The 18,981-nt window shown below is 43.7% G+C and overlaps 1 protein-coding gene across 1 annotated transcript in view; it reads right to left on the bottom strand.

Moving 5' to 3' along the window:
* The window catches only part of MTA3 (metastasis associated 1 family member 3), a 211,571-nt gene that overhangs the window by 157,526 nt on the left and 35,064 nt on the right, over positions 1–18,981 (bottom strand). The window contains exon 4 of the mRNA XM_030557652.1: positions 15,676–15,802. Coding sequence (XP_030413512.1) covers positions 15,676–15,802 — 127 coding nt within the window. The remainder of the gene's footprint in view (positions 1–15,675; positions 15,803–18,981) is intronic.

Here is an 18,981-nt window from a genome sequence, read left to right as displayed (position 1 = left end):
TCCAAAAAATCTCCATGTTACAGAAGGATATAGTAAAGACCAAATTTGAAATCAGTGGCCACTGTATACTTAAATGGAGTTGTGCAAGCTATCCCAGGGAAGAATTTGGCCCATAACATTTATTTTATACGTTGTTAGCATTTACATGGCTCCCATCAGTGTGGCAAGGAGGGGTACCACATACAGTTTAGATCAGGGGGTCTCAAACTGGGGGTCGGGACCCCTCAGAGGGTCATGAGGTTATTATATGGGGGTTGCAAGCTGTCAGCCTCCATCTCAAACCCAGCTTTCCATCCAGAATTTATAATGGTGTTAAATATATAAAAAAGTGTTTTTAATTTAGGGGGCGGAGGGGGTTTCACTCAGAGGCTTGCTATTTGAAAGGGGTAACCAGTACAAAAGTTTGAGAACCACTGGTTTAGATGAAGGTAAAATATTTCCCGAGTGGAAGGACCTTAGTCCTGCAAGTTACCTTTAAAAGCTACAGATAAAAAAGACCTTGCATTACTCAATAATAGTTTACTTTGTTTGCATATGCAAACCACTGCTTTCTTTGTCTCAACATATCAATTCAGAACCTCTAACTTCATCTCTCTCTCTAAATAATGATTTAGATACACTAGCAGACAAAAGGGTCTAGTGAAGTGCTCACTAAATTAGAAGGTCAGAAATCACATGTTCTAATTTCAAGCCACCATATAGGCTCATGCAACTATGTTTCAACACCATTGTCTCTTGTACTGATTATAGTATAGTTCTAGTTTGTAGTGTAAACTGGATCTTAGCTGTTTGCTGTAAGTTTACCAGGTGAGGTTCGGGGAACAGACAGGACTCAGGAACAGTGTACGGAGAGCTAAGGATAGACATACTCAGGTTTACAGAAGGAAACTCTTTTGGGGGGCTGGATACAGTGGTGTGATTGGCTGGAGTTTCTACAAGTTGAATTATTTGTATATAGCCCTGCAAGTGACCCTTCCAAACCCTGAAATTGCTACCATTCAGCAAGCAATATAAATACACACACACACACACACACACACACACACACACACACACACACACACACACACACACACACACACACACTCTTATCAGTATGATCTTGATATGGCCATGCCACTTATAAGTAACGCACATCATCCCATGTAAGTGCCAATAAAAACTTGATACCAGACCAAACCTTCATGTTTTCTGTACGTGTTAGATGTGTTGAAGAAAAAAATACTTTACGTTTCAGAGATTTTTTAAAGACTATTGTTCATATCCCTATGCCTGTAAATTAAGTCAGATACCTAAGTTACAATACATAAGATTCTCACCCTCACTCCAGCCCATCAGGTAAAGGGATTGGAGCAGCACAAACAGGTTGCAAAAGTCCCATATCCAGCTACGGCAGATTTCACCTGCACAGGTACTGAAGAAGACAGCCCTAGGCTAGGGGCAGGCTGATGTAACTTAGAGAGCCCCTGAGACTGTTGAAATTGTACCAGGAACCATTAGGTCCCCCAGATCAGCCCAAAATCATGGTTCAAAGACTTCTAAAAATGACCTAAAATAACTTTTCTATACCTAAAAATGTCACAGCTTTAATCTCCATACTGAACCCTTTGAGGGCTAAATGTGAGTGCCAAGATTGGCAATCACAAGATTATACTGTTGTTATACTGTTATAACACGACCTGTTGCGACTTTAAAACCACATTTTTGCTATCTGCAGTATACCCTCTGTCTTGCCTGTCCTGGGCCTCAGGCCAAAGTTTTTAAATGGTGGGGGGGGGAGGAATTCCACATTTAGGAAGAAGTTTCTCTGCAAGTTGATGGAAGCAGCTCTCAGGGTTTGAATGCTGGTGTAACTCCTGAGAAGATGGATACTGCACAGAAAACATGACATAATCAAACACGTGATAAATTAATTTATGATATCTAAAATTTATCATGTACCTCTCTGTAATTTATAACCTCTACATGTGGTTGTATATACATAGCTATAGACAGTGCATTGTCTGACATGCCTCGACTGGCACTAACCAATGTTATTTTTGTCTGGCCAGGAGACAAAAAGTCTAATAAAACAAGACACAATGTGTTTATAAGTACAGTTCTGAGGAATCTGACTGAGCTGCCGTGCAGAACAGAGTGAAGACGAAGGGCAAGAAAATATTAGAGGCTAAAAGTGAAAACTAAGTGTAAACATCATTTCAGAACTGAATTATAATGAATTCAGTGTACTTGGCTTTTGCTCAAAAACTTTGAATAAAAGTAAAGAACTGAATTATCTCAGCGGTTAGATTCTTTGCAATTTTTTCTCCACATCACACTAGGTTAAAGTTTACAAATATTTTGTGAAAATGTTAAACTTCCCTCATCTTCTTAATCATCTCTTAAAAAACAAAGCACTTATAAGTGAAGTACACTTCCATAAAAGATTGCCAGCCTTGGTACATGAAGTTTTTTGTCGATAGGAAAGGAAATGGCAGTACAAGCTTCCTCATCTCTGCACTTCTCAGACAAAGAGCCTCAACCCTTATCTAGTGGCTCCAATAGGGATTCACTAATGCCTATACTCATTTAAAGAGTTGCTGCTTGCTCATACCCAAGTGAGCAAGACAAACAAAAATCAGTACAATTTACAACCGCTAGTATCCTACAGGAACAATTAGGTTACTCCCTCCTCAGCCACCTACCACTGCTGTTATCATGCATCATACCTCTGTGATTCCTCCTTTTACATCACACTCTGCTCCCAACTGCTCTGAAGGTACTACTGACACAGACTTGCCAAGTGTCATAGACCTAATGTGACATTTACCCATTTGGCAACACTGCCATGACTACCTGAATCTTGGATAACACTCACATACATTGGGGGAGAAGAGGGGAGAGAGATTCTCCTCCTCTAAATACTCTTTGGCCTGGTGATGGCGCACCAAGCTGGGAACTAAGAGTTCTTGTCTGCTTTCTTTCCCTGAGTGCTGCTGCTATTTCTGTGAAGCTCAAAGCTCTACTGATCAAGGGCTCATATTCCTACCCATTTACAAATAAGATACCTGAGAGGCTGCACAATATCACCTCAGACAGAGCTGAATAATATGACAGAGCCTCTACTATGACGGAGTTACATCTCATCATCATTATCTTTCAGAATGAAGGTAGAATAACTATGTGCTTAAAATCCTATCTGTAACCTTTTCTCTAACTATCATCAGGAATAGAACCCAAGAATCCTGGTACTCGTTGTTTCACCCTTCTGACAAAGTATGCACTCTGTCTAAAGGGCTGGTCCATACAGAAGATAGTCTTCTACTATCAACTGATTCTTCAGCTCAAGTGTAAGAGGTCTGTGCTGCGAGTCTGAAGATCCTGGGTTCAAATTCTATAGATCGCATAAATGAGAAAAATTGTATGTTATCACATAATTAGAGACTTTACCATAATGCACATGCAAAATGGGATAGAATTGCATTTACATTAATAATTAATTTTCTAACGACTTTAACCAGCACTAATGCAATGAAAAATTTTTAAGATGAAATTTATGGTTATATGTTCATTAATGTTAATTGGCAAATATGCAGACTTGTTCATTAAATAATTTGCATAAAAGGTTACACATGGAGCTGCATAATACTTGGCAGCTATGTTGATTTCAGAGCTCTAACACGGTGCTCAGCCAATTCTGCAGCATCTTGAAACAATCTCTCTCCCCCAAGCCAGCGAACAATGTGAGCTGGGGATAGGAATACCCAAGCATTTCCTTACTAAGATCCCCAAAATCCAGAAAAAAAATTAGTTTATTGCCGTGACAAGAGACTACACCGGAACAGGTTATCAAAGGATGTGGTTCACCATTCCTCAGAGTCTTTAAATCAAGACTGGATGTCTTACTAAAAGATATTACTCTCATTCAATCACAAGTTGCTGGGACTGATCCAAGAACTGCTGCATGAAATTCTGTGGCCTGCGTTAGGCAAGAGATCGGGCTACATAATCAAAATGGTCCCTTGTGGCCTTAAAAATCTACGAAATTCTGCCCTGTGGATCACAGCAAGAAACAGCAACTGGTTTTGGGCTTGGGTGGGAGAAAGATAAAAACTACTACTGAATTGACCTAGAAGAATACTGATCAGTAAATAACTTGCCAGATTTCTTTCTAATACTGTCATGGTAATTGTTCTCATGTGATTAAGAGAATTATCATTATTATCCTTCTGTTCAAATTGATTTCTCCACACAAAAACACACACTTGTATTTATCAATCAATTAACTAACATTTTCCAATAAAAATATTTAACGTTAATTAAATTTAGATCAGCAAGTCTGCTTGTTTGAAATCTTGTTCTCACAATCACCCATTGGTTTTAAAACATTTTTCTATTCCCAACCCACATGCAGCCTGTCTGGCTCCACACAACTCATGTTGCATTACATTTTATAAGATTTTTTTTTTAATTGTTGTACAGGGCAGCCTGAGAGATGCTAGCCTTATTTTAATTGGGACTTCTGAGGAGACGAGGTACACAAAAGCCAAACAAACATTACAGCAAGAAATTATAACTGAACCAGAACATTTACTATCAGGTACAAATCAAACAAAAACCATGAAAAAGGTGCTATACATACTGCTGAATAAGTTAATAGCAATAACAATGTTCCTTCAAATGGTTGTGAAGGAATATTTTTAAGAACTTCGGTTCGGAGAGCAATTATAAATGGTTTCAGAGATTAATTCAAACCCCTGAGAAAGCCTAAGCATATACAGGCTTCCCCAAATCCCTCTTAACTTGGGACTATAAAAAAGAAAAAACAAATTTCAAAGAGGCAAGTAATCCTGTGCATCAATCATACGAAATAGTTAATTAACCTGAAAACATAGTCAACCATTTGAACCTTTTCATACAAGTTACACTGAAGTGTAGGAACATCACATAAAATAAAACAATGAAAGTTAGAAACACCACATGAAGGAACAAAACAGAAGAGTACGCTCTGTTTATTCAATAAACATTGTAGCCATCATATTCTACTGAAGTCACTGCTCACACACTCATTATTTTCTAGTATGTGTGCTTAGGTAGCAGTTCCAGCAGAAAAAACAATTTAAATGTCATGGTTGAACAGATCAAATTATGGTAAAGAAAACCACAGATGCTGTGGTATTAAGCTTCCTATAAGTTAATAAAGAAACCTAATGTAATATAATAACTATAGTTTACTGCAGGGCTCGGCAACCTTTCAGAAGCGGTGTGCCGAGTCTTCATTTATTCACTCTAATTTAAGGTTTCGCGTGCCGGTAATACATTTTAATGTTTTTTAGAAGGTCTCTCTCTATAAGTCTATATATTATATAACTAAACTAGTGTTGTATTGTAAAATAAACAAGGTTTTCAAAATGTTTAAGGAGCTTCATTTAAAATGAAATTAAAATGTTGATCTTATGCCACCGGCCCGCTCAGCCTGCTGCTGCTCTGGGGTTCTGTTCACCTAGGCCGGCAGTGGGCTGAGCGAGGCCTGCGGCCGGGACTCCGGCTGGCAAGGGTCCGTCAGCCAGAACCCCAGACCAGCAGCGCACTGTGCGGGACCAGCAGCCAGGACCCAGAGGACTGGGGGCAGGCTGGAGTCAGGGCTGGGGGCTGGAGGTGTCAGGGCAGAGGGGGGGCTAGGTATGGGTGGGGGTGCCAGAGTCAGGGCTAAGGTTGGGTGGGGGATGAAGGAGTCAAGTGGAGGGCTCGGTGTGTATGAGGGAGGTACAGGGCTCAGGGCAAGGGCCTGGGGGGTGTGCGGGATTCAGGGCAGATGGTGTGGTGTGTGTGTGCGGGGGAGGGTCAGGGGTCAGGGTTCAGGGAGAGGGCTGGGTGACTGCCCCCCTAAGAACTTCCAACCCCGCTGCTCTTTATCACCTGACTACCCCCTCCGGGGACCCCTGCCCCCAACTGCCCCCCAGGATCCAACCCCCTATCTAAGCCTCCCTGTTCCTTGTTCCCAGACTGGACCCTATCCCCTACCTGTCCCCTGACTGCCCTGACCCTAATCCACACCTCCATCCCCAAACAGACCCCCAGGACTCCCGTGCCCCATCAGGAGCCCGTGCTCCCCGCCCCGACAGGACCCCCAGAACTCCCAACCCATCCAACCCCCCCCCCACTCCCTGCCTGCTCCAACCCCTCTCCACACCCCTGCCTCCTGACAGGACCCCCAGAACTACCAACTCATACAACCCCCCCAGCTCCTTGTCCCCTGACCACCCCCTCTAGAGACCCCCCACCCTAACTGCCCCCCCAGGACCCTCCTTGCTCCCTGTCCCCTGACTGTCCTGACCCCTATCTACCCGCTGCCCCCCCCACAAACCCCAGGACTCCCATGCCCCATCCAACCCCCCCTGCTCCCTGACCACCCACCCCGGGATTCCACCCCCCCCATCCAACCCACCCTGCTCCCTGTCCCCTGACTGCCCCCACCCCTTATACAACACCCCCAGCCCTGGGCCCTTTACATTGAGGCTCCACGCAGAGCCAGACACGCTGCCCCGCGGGAGAGCACAGACCTGGCCCTCAGAGCGCTGTGTGCGGCGGCGGCATGGCTCCAATTCAGCAGGGAGGGTGTCTGCCTCCCTGCAGAGCCAAACGCTGCCCCGCGGGAGTGCGCAGGGCGACATGGCCCCAGGGAAGGGGGGAGCGTGTCTGCCTTCCCGTGGAGCCAAACGCTGCCCTGCAGGAGCAAGCAGCCCCAACCTCCAGAGCGCTGGGCGCAGCAGCAGGGCTCCAGGGGAGGGAAGAAGGCAGGGGGAGGGGCCAGCAGCTTGCTGCACTCGGCCCGGCGCTCCAGCCTGGAAGCACAGACCCCGCCACTTGCCGTGCGGGAGAGTGGGGCCATTTGCCCACCCCGTGTGCACGGCTATGCTTCTGCTCCCTGCCCCCACGGGGGAAGCAGAGGGCAGAGGAGAGCAGGCCGGGCTGGGCAGGATTTTTAATGGCACGCTGGAGTCCACCAGGCTCCAGCATGCCATTAAAAATTGGCTTGTGTGCCGTATTTGGCAAGCGTGCCATAGGTTGCCGACCCCTGGTTTACTGTACTAAACTCTCAGACATAGGGTATGTCTACATCTAAAATTTTGCAGCGCTGGTTGTTACAGCTGTATTAGTACAGCTGTATAGGGCCAGCGCTGCAGAGTGGCCACACTTACAGCAACCAGCGCTGCAAGTGGTGTTAGATGTGGCCACACTGCAGCGCTGTTGGGCGGCTTCAAGGGGGGTTCGGGGAACGCGAGAGCAAACCGGGGAAGGAGACCAGCTTCGCCGCGGTTTGCTCTTGCGTTCCCCGAACCCCCCTGCAAACCGCAGGGAAGGAGACCTGCTTGCACGGAGGTTCGGGGAACGCGAGAGCAAACCGGGGAAGGAGACCAGCTTCGCCGCGGTTTGCTCTCGCGTTCCCCGAACCACCCTGCAAACCGCAGGGAAGGAGACCTGCTTGCACGGAGGTTTGGGGAACGCGAGAGCAAACCGGGGAAGGAGACCAGCTTCGCCGCGGTTTGCTCTCGCGTTCCCCGAACCACCCTGCAAACCGCAGGGAAGGAGACCTGCTTGCACGGAGGTTCGGGGAACGCGAGAGCAAACCGGGGAAGGAGACCAGCTTTGCCGCGGTTTGCTCTCGCGTTCCCCGAACCACCCTGCAAACCGCAGGGAAGGAGACCTGCTTGCTCGGGGTTCGGGGAACGCGAGAGCAAACCGGGGAAGGAGACCAGCTTGATTACCAGAGTCTTCCTCAGGTATGCTGGGATACCTGCTTATTCCACGGAGGTCAAGAAAAGCGCTGGTAAGTGTCTACACTTGATTACCAGCGCTGGATCACCAGCGCTGGATCCTCTACACCCGAGACAAAACGGGAGTACGGCCAGCGCTGCAAACAGGGAGTTGCAGCGCTGGTGATGCCCTGCAGATGTGTACACCTCCTAAGTTGCAGCGCTGTAACCCCCTCACCAGCGCTGCAACTTTGTGATGTAGACAAGCCCATATAATAGTTTTAAACAGAATAAATTCTCTTTTCAGTTTACAGTAAAAGTAATTTGAGCCAAAACATTTCACATGGCATATTAATCATATGGCATAAAAGTTGGTATCTTAAAAACAACCCTGTTAGAAAAAGATTAGATACTTAGACATTATTTTTATACTGTGTGCCTAGTGCTTGACAAATACAGTAAATAACTTGTTATGGTTATCTGGTCAAATTAACCAACATGCAGTTAGGCATGATTTACCCCTCCCCTTCAACATTCTTTGATTCATATAAATACCAAAATCAAACTAGGAGTTTAGAACTGCTGTGAGAAAGTGAGAGTCAAGTTAGCCCTCAGTATGTCTTCTTTAATGTAACTAAGGGTATGTCTACACTGCAATTAGACACTTGTGGCCAGCCCATGCTGGGCTCGGGCTAAGGTGCTGTTTACCTGCAATACAGACATTTGTGCTCACGCTGGAACCTGGGCTCTAGGACTGAGAGGTGGGAGGATCCCAGATTTCAGGCTGCAGCCCGAGCCCAAATGTCTACACCACAATTAAACAGGCAGCTGGCATGGGCCAGCCTTGGATGTCTAACTGCAGTGGAGACACACCCTAACTAAATGGCTAAACCTTTGTAAAACATAGCTCTTTGGGTCTGATATGTCTATATGAGCAAACCACTCAAACTTAAAAAAAAAATTAAATGGGGGGGATCAGCAATCATTTATTTTATTTTGCTTCAGAAAAATGGTCTGAATTAATGTGTAATCAGACAAATATAGAGATTCTAAAAAATCCAAGTTTTGAACTCTGCAGGGCTCCTTTCACTTACAATAGTTTTATACTGCTGCAACCCCATTAACTTCAAACTGACAGAAGTCTTCAAGTTACACCCACTTTAAGGCTACCACAGGGGCATAAAGGGGCCTTAGTGTAAATGAGAATCAGGCCCGAAGTCTGTAATCCTCCACGAGCACTCCCCAAATTTATAGTTCAAGAAAATTAAACATAATGTATATTCCGAAACAAAACAAAAAAATGTTAAAATAGAGTTTAAAATGTTAAAAGCATATTTCAGTGATTTAAGAATAACAAAGTTACACCATGAAGGAACAAAACAGAGTGATGCTAAGCAGGGTAAAAAGGTGTAACAAAAGCAAGAGAAGAGTAGTCAGTTACATTATTAAGAAGTTTTTAACTAGAAAGTTTTTTTCCAATGTAAATCAATTAAAGATAGTACATGCTCAACAGTGTGAATGACTTTTCTTCCTTTAAATTACAAGCATAGCAAAACAGATAGTTTTCATCATGGGAGATGGTGCTGGGCAGTTTTCAAGCTCTGCATTAGGCCTGGGAAGCTAAAGCAACTGAGAAAGGCAAGTCCACCAATAAAATTAAGTTACTCACTTCTAACTTTCTCCTATTACTTCTCCCAGAGAGAGTAGGGCTCATCTTCTTACTCCTGCCAACTTCTGTCTGCATTTACCACCTCATAGACTCATAGGACTGGAAGGGACCTCGAGAGGCCATCGAGTCCAGTCCCCTGCCCTCATGGCAGGACCAAATACTGTCTAGACCATCCCAGAGAGACATTTATCTAACCTACTCTTAAATATCTCCAGAGATGGAGATTCCACAACTTCCCTAGGCAATCTATTCCAGTGTTTAACTACCCTGACAGTTAGGAACTTTTTCCTAATGTGCTACCTAAATCTCCCTTGCTGCAGTTTAAGCCCATTGCTTCTTGTTCTATCATTGGAGGCTAAGGTGAACAAGTTTTCTCCCTCCTCCTGATGACACCCTTTTAGATACCTGAAAACTGCTATCATGTCCCCTCTCAGTCTTCTCTTTTCCAAACTAAACAAACCCAATTCCTTCAGCCTTCCTTCATAGGTCATGTTCTCAAGACCTTTCATCATTCTTGTTGCTCTTCTCTGGACCCTCTCCAATTTCTCCACATCTTTCTTGAAATGTGGTGCCCAGAACTGGACACAATACTCCAGCTGACGCCTGACCAGCGCAGAGTAAAGAGGAAGAATGACTTCTTGTGTCTTGTTTACAACACACCTGTTAATGCATCCCAGAATCATGTTTGCTTTTTTTGCAACAGTATCACACTGTTGACTCATATTAAGCTTGTGGTCTACTATGACCCCTAGATCTCTTTCTGCCATACTCCTTCCTAGACAGTCTCTTCCCATTCTGTATGTGTGAAACTGATTGTTCCTTCCTAAGTGGAGCACTTTGCATTTATCTTTATTGAACTTCATCCTGTTTACCTCAGACCATTTCTCCAATTTGTCCAGATCATTTTGAATTTTGACCCTGTCCTCCAAAGCAGTTGCAATCCCTCCTAGTTTGGTATCGTCCGCAAACTTAATAAGCGTACTTTCTATGCCAACATCTAAATTGTTGATGAAGATATTGAACAGAACCGGTCCCAAAACAGACCCCTGCGGAACCCCACTTGTTATACCTTTCCAGCAGGATTGGGGGCCATTAACAACTACTCTCTGAGTACGGTTATCCAGCCAGTTATGCACCCACCTTATAGTAGCCCCATCTAAACTGTACTTTCCTAGTTTATCTATAAGAATATCATGCGAGACTGTATCAAATGCCTTACTAAAGTCTAGGTATATCACATCCACCGCTTCTCCCTTATCCACAAGGCTCGTTATCCTATCAAAGAACGCTATCAGATTAGTTTGACACGATTTGTTTTTTACAAATCCATGCTGGCTAGTCTCTATCACCTTACCACCTTCCAAGTGTTTGCAGACGCTTTCTTTAATTACCTGCTCCATTATCTTCCCTGGCACAGAAGTTAAACTAACTGGTCTGTAGTTTCCTGGGTTGTTTTTATTTCCCTTTTTATAGATGGGCACTATATTTGCCCCCTCCCCGTCTCCCATGATTTCCCAAAGATAATAGCTAGAGGCTCAGATACCTCTTCTATTAACTCCTTGAGTATTCTAGGATGCATTTCATCAGGCCCTGGTGACTTGCTGGCATCTAACTTTTCTAAGTGATTTTTTACTTGCTCTTTTTTTATTTTATCTTCTAAACCTATCCTCTTCCCATATGCATTCACTATATTAGTCATTCCTTCAGACTTCTCAGTGAAGACCGAAACAAAGAAGTCATTAAACATCTCTGCCATTTCCAAGTCTCCCGTTACTGTTTCCCCCTCCTCACTGGGCAGTGGGCCTTACCTGTCTTTGGTCTTCCTCTTGCTTCTAATGTATTGATAAAAAGTCTTCTTGTTTCCCTTTATTCTCATAGCTAGTTTGAGTTCATTTTGTGCCTTTGCCTTTCTAATCTTGCCTCTGCATTCCTGTGTTATTTGCCTATATTCATCCTTTGTAATCTGACCTAGTTTCCATTTTTTATATGACGCCTTTTTATTTTGTAGGTCACGCAAAATCTCGTGGTTAAGCCAAGGTCGTCTTTTGCCACATTTTCTATCTTTCCTAACCATCGGAATAACTCTCTTTTGGGCCCTTAATAGCGTCCCTTTGAAAAACTGCCAACTCTCCTCAGTTGTTTTTCCCCTCAGTCTTGATTCCCATGGGACCTTACCTATCAGCTCTCTGAGCTTACCAAAATCCGCCTTCCTGAAATCCATTGTCTCTATTGTGCCGTACTCCCTTCTACCCTTCCTTAGAATTGCAAATTCTATGATTTCATGATCACTTTCCCCCAAGCTTCCTTCTACTTTCAAATTCTCAACAAGTTCCTCCCTATTTGTTAAAATCAAGTCTAGAACAGCTTCCCCCCAGTTGCTTTTTCAACTTTCTGAAATAAAAAGTTGTCTGCAATGCAGTCCAGGAACTTATTGGATAGTCTGTGCCCCTTTATTTACTTGCATCATTTCTCCTCACCCATCAGCACTATGTCTTTCCCATTTGAAGGGCCAGAACCTCTGGTGGTTTAAATCAGCATAGCTCCATTCAATGGAGCTAGGACAATTTTTACTACCAGAGGCCTGGTCTACACTACGCGTTTAAACCAATTTTAGCAGCGTTAAACCGATTTAACGCTGTACCTGTCCACACTACGAGGCCCTTTATATCGATATAAAGGGCTCTTTAAATCGGTTTCTGTACTCCTCCCCGACGAGAGGAGTAGCGCTAAAATCGGTATTGCCATATCGGATATGGGTTAGTGTGGCCGCAAATTGACGGTATTGGCCTCCGGGAGGTATCCCACAGTGCATCACTGTGACCGCTCTGGACAGCAATCTGAACTCGGATGCAGTGGTCAGGTAAACAGCAAAAGCCCCGCGAAATTTTCATTTTCATTTCCTGTTTGCCCAGTGTGGAGCTCTGCTCAGCACGGGTGGCAATGCAGTCCCAAATCCAAAAAGAGCTCCAGCATGGACTGCACGGGAGATACTGGATCTGATCGCTGTATGGGGAAACAAATCTGTTCTATCAAAGCTCCGTTACAGAAGACGAAATGCCAAAGCACTTGAAAAAAAAATCTACAGGCTACACAGTGCTGCGTGACAAGCGTAACGGGAAGCCAGAGACTCAAATGGACGCTTATGGAGGGAGGGAGGGGGGTATCCCACAGTCCCCAGCAGTCTCCGAAAAGTATTTGCATTCTTGGCTGAGCTCCCAATGCCTGTAGGTTCAAACACATTGTCCGGCGTGGTTCAGGGAATAGATCATCAATTTACTCCCTCCCTTCCCCCCATGTGAAAGAAAAGGGAAATAAATCATTTCTTGACTTCTTTCAATGTCACCCTATGTCTACTGAATGCTGCTGGTAGACGCGATGCTGCAGCAGTGAAGAGCAGTATCCACTCCTCTCCCCTGCCCGGTGGCAGACGCTGCAGTAGGACTGGTAGCCGTCCTTGTTATCAACCCATGAGTGCTCCTGGCTGGCTTCAGGTGAGGCTGGCCGGGGGCGCCTGGGTGAAATAGGAATGATTCTCGGTCATTTCCCAGTAGATGGTACAGAACGGCTGGTAACCGTCCTCATCATAGCAACTGGGGGCTGAGCTCCATCAGACCCCTCCCTTTCCTGTGTAAAGAAAAGATTCTGCCCTGCCTGGACTATGATAGCAGCGGCATGCTGGGCTCCTCTCCCCTGCACCACTTAATGTCCTGCCTGGACTGTCATAGCACTGGGAGGCTGCCTCTCCCTCATTTTATCTCACTAACAAGTCACTGTTTCTTATTCCTGCATTCTTTATAACTTCATGACACAAATGGGGGGGACACTGCCACGGTAGCCCAAGAAGGTTGGGGGAGGAGGGAAGCAACGGGTGAGGTTGTTGCAGGGGCATCCCCCGTGAATGGCATGTAGCTCATCATTTCTGTGGCATCTGACATGGAGCAGCTGTGCTTTCTGATACACTGGTTCTCTAGTACACTTGCTCCAAATTCTAGGCAGGACTGACTCTATTTTTAGAAACCATAAAGGAGGGATTGACTCGGGGAGTCATTCCCAGTTTTGCCTTTGCACCCCCGGCCGATCTCAGCCAGGGGCACCCATGATAGCAGCAGACAGTACAGAAGGACAGATAACCGTCATCTCATTGCCAATTTACACTGGCAGCAGACGGTACAGAACAACTGATAATCGTCTCTGCTAGCACGCAAAAGCAAATGAATGCTGCTGTGTAGTGCTGGAGTATCGCCTCTGTCCACGGCATCCAGTACACATACGGTGACTGTAAAAAAAAAAAAAAAAGCTGAACGGGCTCCATGGTTGCCGTGTTATGGCATCCTGGTGTCTGCCAGGGAAAAAGGGCGCGAAATGATTGTCTGCCATTGCTTTCCCGGAGGAAGGAATGACTGACGACATTTACCCAGAACCACCCACGACAATGATTTTTGACCCATCAGCCACTGGGCTCTCAACCCAGAATTCTAAGGGGTGGGGGAGACTGTGGGAACTATGGGATAGCTACGGAATAGCTACCCACAGTGCAACGCTCCGTAAATCGACGCTAGCCTCGGACCATGGACGCATACCGCTGAATTAATGTGCTTAGTGTGGCCGCGTGAACTCGACTTTATACAATCTGTTTTATAAAACCGGTTTATGTAAAATTGGAATAATCCCGTAGTGTAGACGTACCCTGAGACTCTGGCTCTTTGTTTGAGTGCTACGGGGGTGGGAGGGAGAAAAAGAAAAGGAGTCTTCTACTTCCCCACCAATTTTTTCAGTAATTCACATTAAAAACTGAGAGAACTATTGCGAATTTGAACTGTGTAAATTAATAAGCACAATTCAAAGCAAGGATAATGCAATACTATGTCCATTTATTTTGACAAATGCAGTTTCATTTTGAAAATTCATTACAGCACACACAATGGTTCAGGAAGGTATCTGGTAAAAGTAATTAAGATTTGGTAAGATGAGAGTGCACTCACCATTCTGCGCATGTGTGTGCTATATTGGGTAATTGCTACAGCATACTGTAGTATTTTTACGGGGTGACAAGTGAAGTGTGTGCTAGTGAGGTTCTACTCTACTTATGCCTCATGTTACAGCAACCATTGCACTGGAGCAGGTGAACAAAGGTCATTTGTTCTACTAGAGCAGGAGCTCTCCTGTAATAAATAATAATACTTAAGAGTGACTTTCATGTACAGATTTCAAAGTTAGATGAAAAGTTGAGCAAGCATTATCACCTCCAATTTATAGGGCTTGTCTACAGGGAGAGTTACTGTGCAGCAAGTTAGGTATGAATTTACAGCACACTACCTATTCCACAGTAACTCCATGTGTGGACACTCTTACCATGCACTAAAAGCACCCTTGGTGGTTCATCTTAGTACACTTTACAGTGTATCAAGCTAAAATGCACAAAGGTACTTTCACTAGCTTGCTGTGCTGTGTAACTTCCTGTGTAAACAACCCACAGATGTAGAAACTGAAGTACAGAGGTTAAGTGACTTAATAAAGTCACACAGTGAGTCTGTGACAGAGCTGGGAATGAGTTCTGTTCTATTCAACTGCCAGTCCTCTGTCCTATCCGCTAGGCCACAAACACCCTCTCTTGAGCAATGGAAAGTACTTCCTTTGACCAGGGTGGATGAGCTTCCAGCTATTGATGACTTCTCAAGTGATAGACTGGGCTGGATGTACTGTGAGAGCTAAAATTCCCTTGCATTACCAGCCCACAATTGTACCCTTCTCTTCCACTTGCCTTTGCTCGTCTCTTTATCACTGCATCCCTTCTAGTTTCTAGATCCTCTTTCCCAACAAACACAAAGAGCTCCCTTCATCAGTGGGGATGGCACCTATGCTCAGAGCATTTTCCAGTATGAAATCAACTACAACTCTTTTCTGCTTTACTCATCAGTAGCATCAGAGCAATTTAAAAATGAAGGGAGGTATGGGTAGAAGCATGATAACGTAAAATTAAAAGCCCAAGTTACAAGTTTTAAGATTGTTTAAATATAAAAGATCTCTAAGGATATGATGGCAAAAATGCTCTTGCAACATTTAGCCAAATCCAGCTATTGTGTCTTTCAGGTTTAGTAACAAACAGGTTGGAGTAAATTTCTTTTGAAATGTCTGAGTCCTCTCACAAACAGCTCAGGGTTGTAATCCCAACCATACAAGTCTCGAGCTCCAAATGGGGTGGAGTAGAGTGGGCAGCCCATTGTAACCACCAAAAAAAAAAAAAAAAAAAACTTTCTTGAAGTTTCTTACCTGATATGTGTTGCAGGAAGAGACTCATACTGGCGAGAAAGAAAGAGCTCTCTGTGTTTCAACTGATGTTTCTGTTTATCAGTCAAATCGGCCTCATTCGTAGTTTCAGACTCTTCTTCAACTTCTTCTGCACAAAGATAGAAGACAGGATGAAATTAGCTTTGCTATGTAATACAGTTGTGAACATTCACTTTTTTAAAACCCTCTAGGAAACCTGCTTGAAAAGCCTAAGAAAGTTCTTCATCAATTGTTGCAAAACAGGTTGCCATTTTATGCATTCTAATAACTAAGGATGAAAGCTTTTAAATATTGTATGTCAGGGATTCTCAAACTAGGGGTTGGGACCCCTCAGGGGGGTCACAAGGTTATTACCTGGGGAGGTTGTGAGCTGTCAACCTCCACCCCAACCCCCACTTTGCCTCCAGCATTTATAACAGTATTAAATAGTTAAATATATTAAAAAGTGTTTTTATTTTATAAGGGGGGGGGTGTCAAATTCAAAGGCTTGATGTGTGAAAGGGGTCACCAGTAAAAAGTTTGAGAGCCACTGTTACATGTGTTTAATTCCTTTAAAAAAAGATGTTTTCTTTTCCTCTACTTGTGCTTAGGAGTCTTTTAGATGGCCACAAGAGCAACACTGCCATTCCTCTTTCACCTCCCTTCCCCTTCATTTCCTCTTTGTGCACACAGCTGCCTGCTGTCGCTACTGTTCAGCTTTAGCTCTGCTGCTACTGTTCCTGGTAAAACTATAGCAGGGTCTGGGGAGGAGCATGCAGTCAACAAAATAGCAAAACTGCCTATAAACAAAATAATGTCAAATGCACAATGCAAACAAACTGCACAAAGAAAAAAATTAAACCCCCTAATTGACTTCAGTTATTATAACACTATTTTCAGATGACACTGTGTTTTAAAAGTTGACAGTATCCCTCTAATATAGGGTTCGGCAATCTTCGGCACACGGCCCATTCAGGGTAATTAGCTGGTGGGCCGTGAGACATTTTTCTGACGTTGATCATCCGCAGGCACAGCCCCCAGCAGCTCCCAGTGGCCGCGGTTCACTGTTCCCAGCCAATGGGAGCCACAGCATGCGCTAGCCGCCTCTTCCCGCAGCTCCGATTGGCCAAGAACAGTGAACCGCAGCCACTGGGAGCTGTGAGGGGCCGTGCCTGCGTACTGTCAACGTAAACAAAATGTCTCGCGGCCCAGTGGATTACCCTGATGGGCCGCGTGCCAAAGATTGCCGACCCCTGCTCCAACAGAACAGAAGAAAAAAGGGGCATAATTTTAAATATCAAAATAATTTGTTTTATTAAAAAAATAATAAGTACTGATATAATACTAACTAGAAGGGCACACATCTTATAAAAGTTTTTAATCTTTTAATCTTTAAAAGCAGAGACCTTTATGAGTATTTTGTCAGTTTGCTCCAAATTTTGAACCGATACAAATCTAAAATACTTTGGAACCAGCTTGACACATGGTAAATCACATTGGAGGCAGTGGGAGTAGGTATTGCAGGGCAGGATGGTTGTGGGATTAAAAATAGTACAAAGCAGAGCTCTAATCCTGACTCACTGCTATAAAACTTGCCTGAGAATACTCATCAACACTGCCTCTGTATTGGCAGGGTTCCCCATGTGTTCACTATAGTTAATTAAAGGAAATATTAAGGCCATCTTATCTATTCTTCTAAGGAGCACAGATATTTTACAAACAACCCATGTAGTACTGATGCTAAACACTTAAGCCTGTGTGTTCTCTCATAGTAGAATCACGATTCTCTCCAAATTCAAGACTGCTATCCTACTACATCTGCTCCTCATCCCCTTCTGGCTCCCTAATGGCTCTTCTCCTAGTGTCAGGAGAGAATACTCCCTGAAGTGACTCTAGCTCCGTTGAATCCCAGTTCCCCCACCTATCCACCTGTCTGCTCTATTGGGTGGGCTGCACATGCACGGAAGAGAGAGAAAACAACTCACTCCCTACAGCCACCACACCCACACAGACACTTTTTAATGAGGTTACAGAGGTAAATCACCTACCCCTACTTACAGATGACAAAAATTAAGTAATTAAAAACAAATTTCTCGCAAAGAACCTGAACCTGCAGGTCTCTCGGTTCTGCCACTGGCACTCTTAACACACACAACGCCACATATGCCAATGTTAAGACTACAACCCTTTCATGGGGTCTAGCTAATATAACAGAGCCTCACTGCCACGGAGCGCACATGGGGTTCTTTGATAGCAGCAGGTAGAGTTGTTGCCATGGGTACTACTATGGTAATTACTTCCTTCATTTAATTTGTGTAGAATCTTACTGTTCAAACAATGTACCAGAGATCAAGTCCGCTTAAAAGTTTACATTTGCAGAGATTTCTACGCTACTGAAAAGCAATTCAATAGGAAAGGGAATGAAGAATTGTTAGAAGAAAAATGTGTCAATCAAGAGGGAGAAAAAGTAAAAGTTTACCTATTGTACAGGAGACAATATTCAAATGATATTTTAAAATTGTTATAAAAAAGTGTTCATGCCTGTTACACACTGTTCAATTTCTTACATGGTGATTAAGGGCTCATCATAATACTAACCCCTTCTATGATTCCTTATAGGAATATCAGGGAAACTTGGGCTGCTTCAGATACAAAACTTTATGCGTTTTCTTTATGAAGTTAGTAATTAAAGATGAAAAACAACAATGGGAAAAAATGTTAAAGATTAACCTTTCAAACACACAATGGGTTTCACAACTACAATGAAGGTGAATCACTGTTAGAAGCTATATTTGTTTCAGCTAATGAATCCTAACAGCAAAATATACAATGAAGTTAAAAACATGTCTTCTCCTCTCCAAATATAAACATGTCAACCCTTCTATTAGTTTATTTGTTTATTTATTTATTTAGCATTCCTTCTGTTTACAAATCCTAGCTCTTGGCATTCTTTGAGTATTTTTATTTCATCCACTGTCTGAAAAACAGCAGAGAAATTTTAATTCTCTGTTTAAGTTTACCAGCCAGTCTGAATGCATAATTTAAGGAAGTTATCCAGGGACTGAAAGCTCTTACAAAGTCCAATACCATTATACCCATCCTCCACCCCAAAAAAGACTATATATTAGGAAAATGCAGATGTAAGCAAGTAATTAATTCAGTAAAAGCTTTATTGAATCATGGGTCAAAATGGTAAAATATATGTAGCAAAGCAAAGGCAACACAATCAATCAACAAAATCATGACCAATTAGTAGTTATAAATGCAAAAGAAATGGTACTAAAATGTTTTTCTTCAGATTTTACATTC

Source organism: Gopherus evgoodei, chromosome 3, assembly GCF_007399415.2.
Source record: "Gopherus evgoodei ecotype Sinaloan lineage chromosome 3, rGopEvg1_v1.p, whole genome shotgun sequence".
In the NCBI taxonomy this organism is placed as follows: Eukaryota; Metazoa; Chordata; order Testudines; family Testudinidae; genus Gopherus; species Gopherus evgoodei.
Note: the sequence above shows the minus strand (reverse complement) of the source record. Positions and strands in the feature narration are given on the sequence as shown.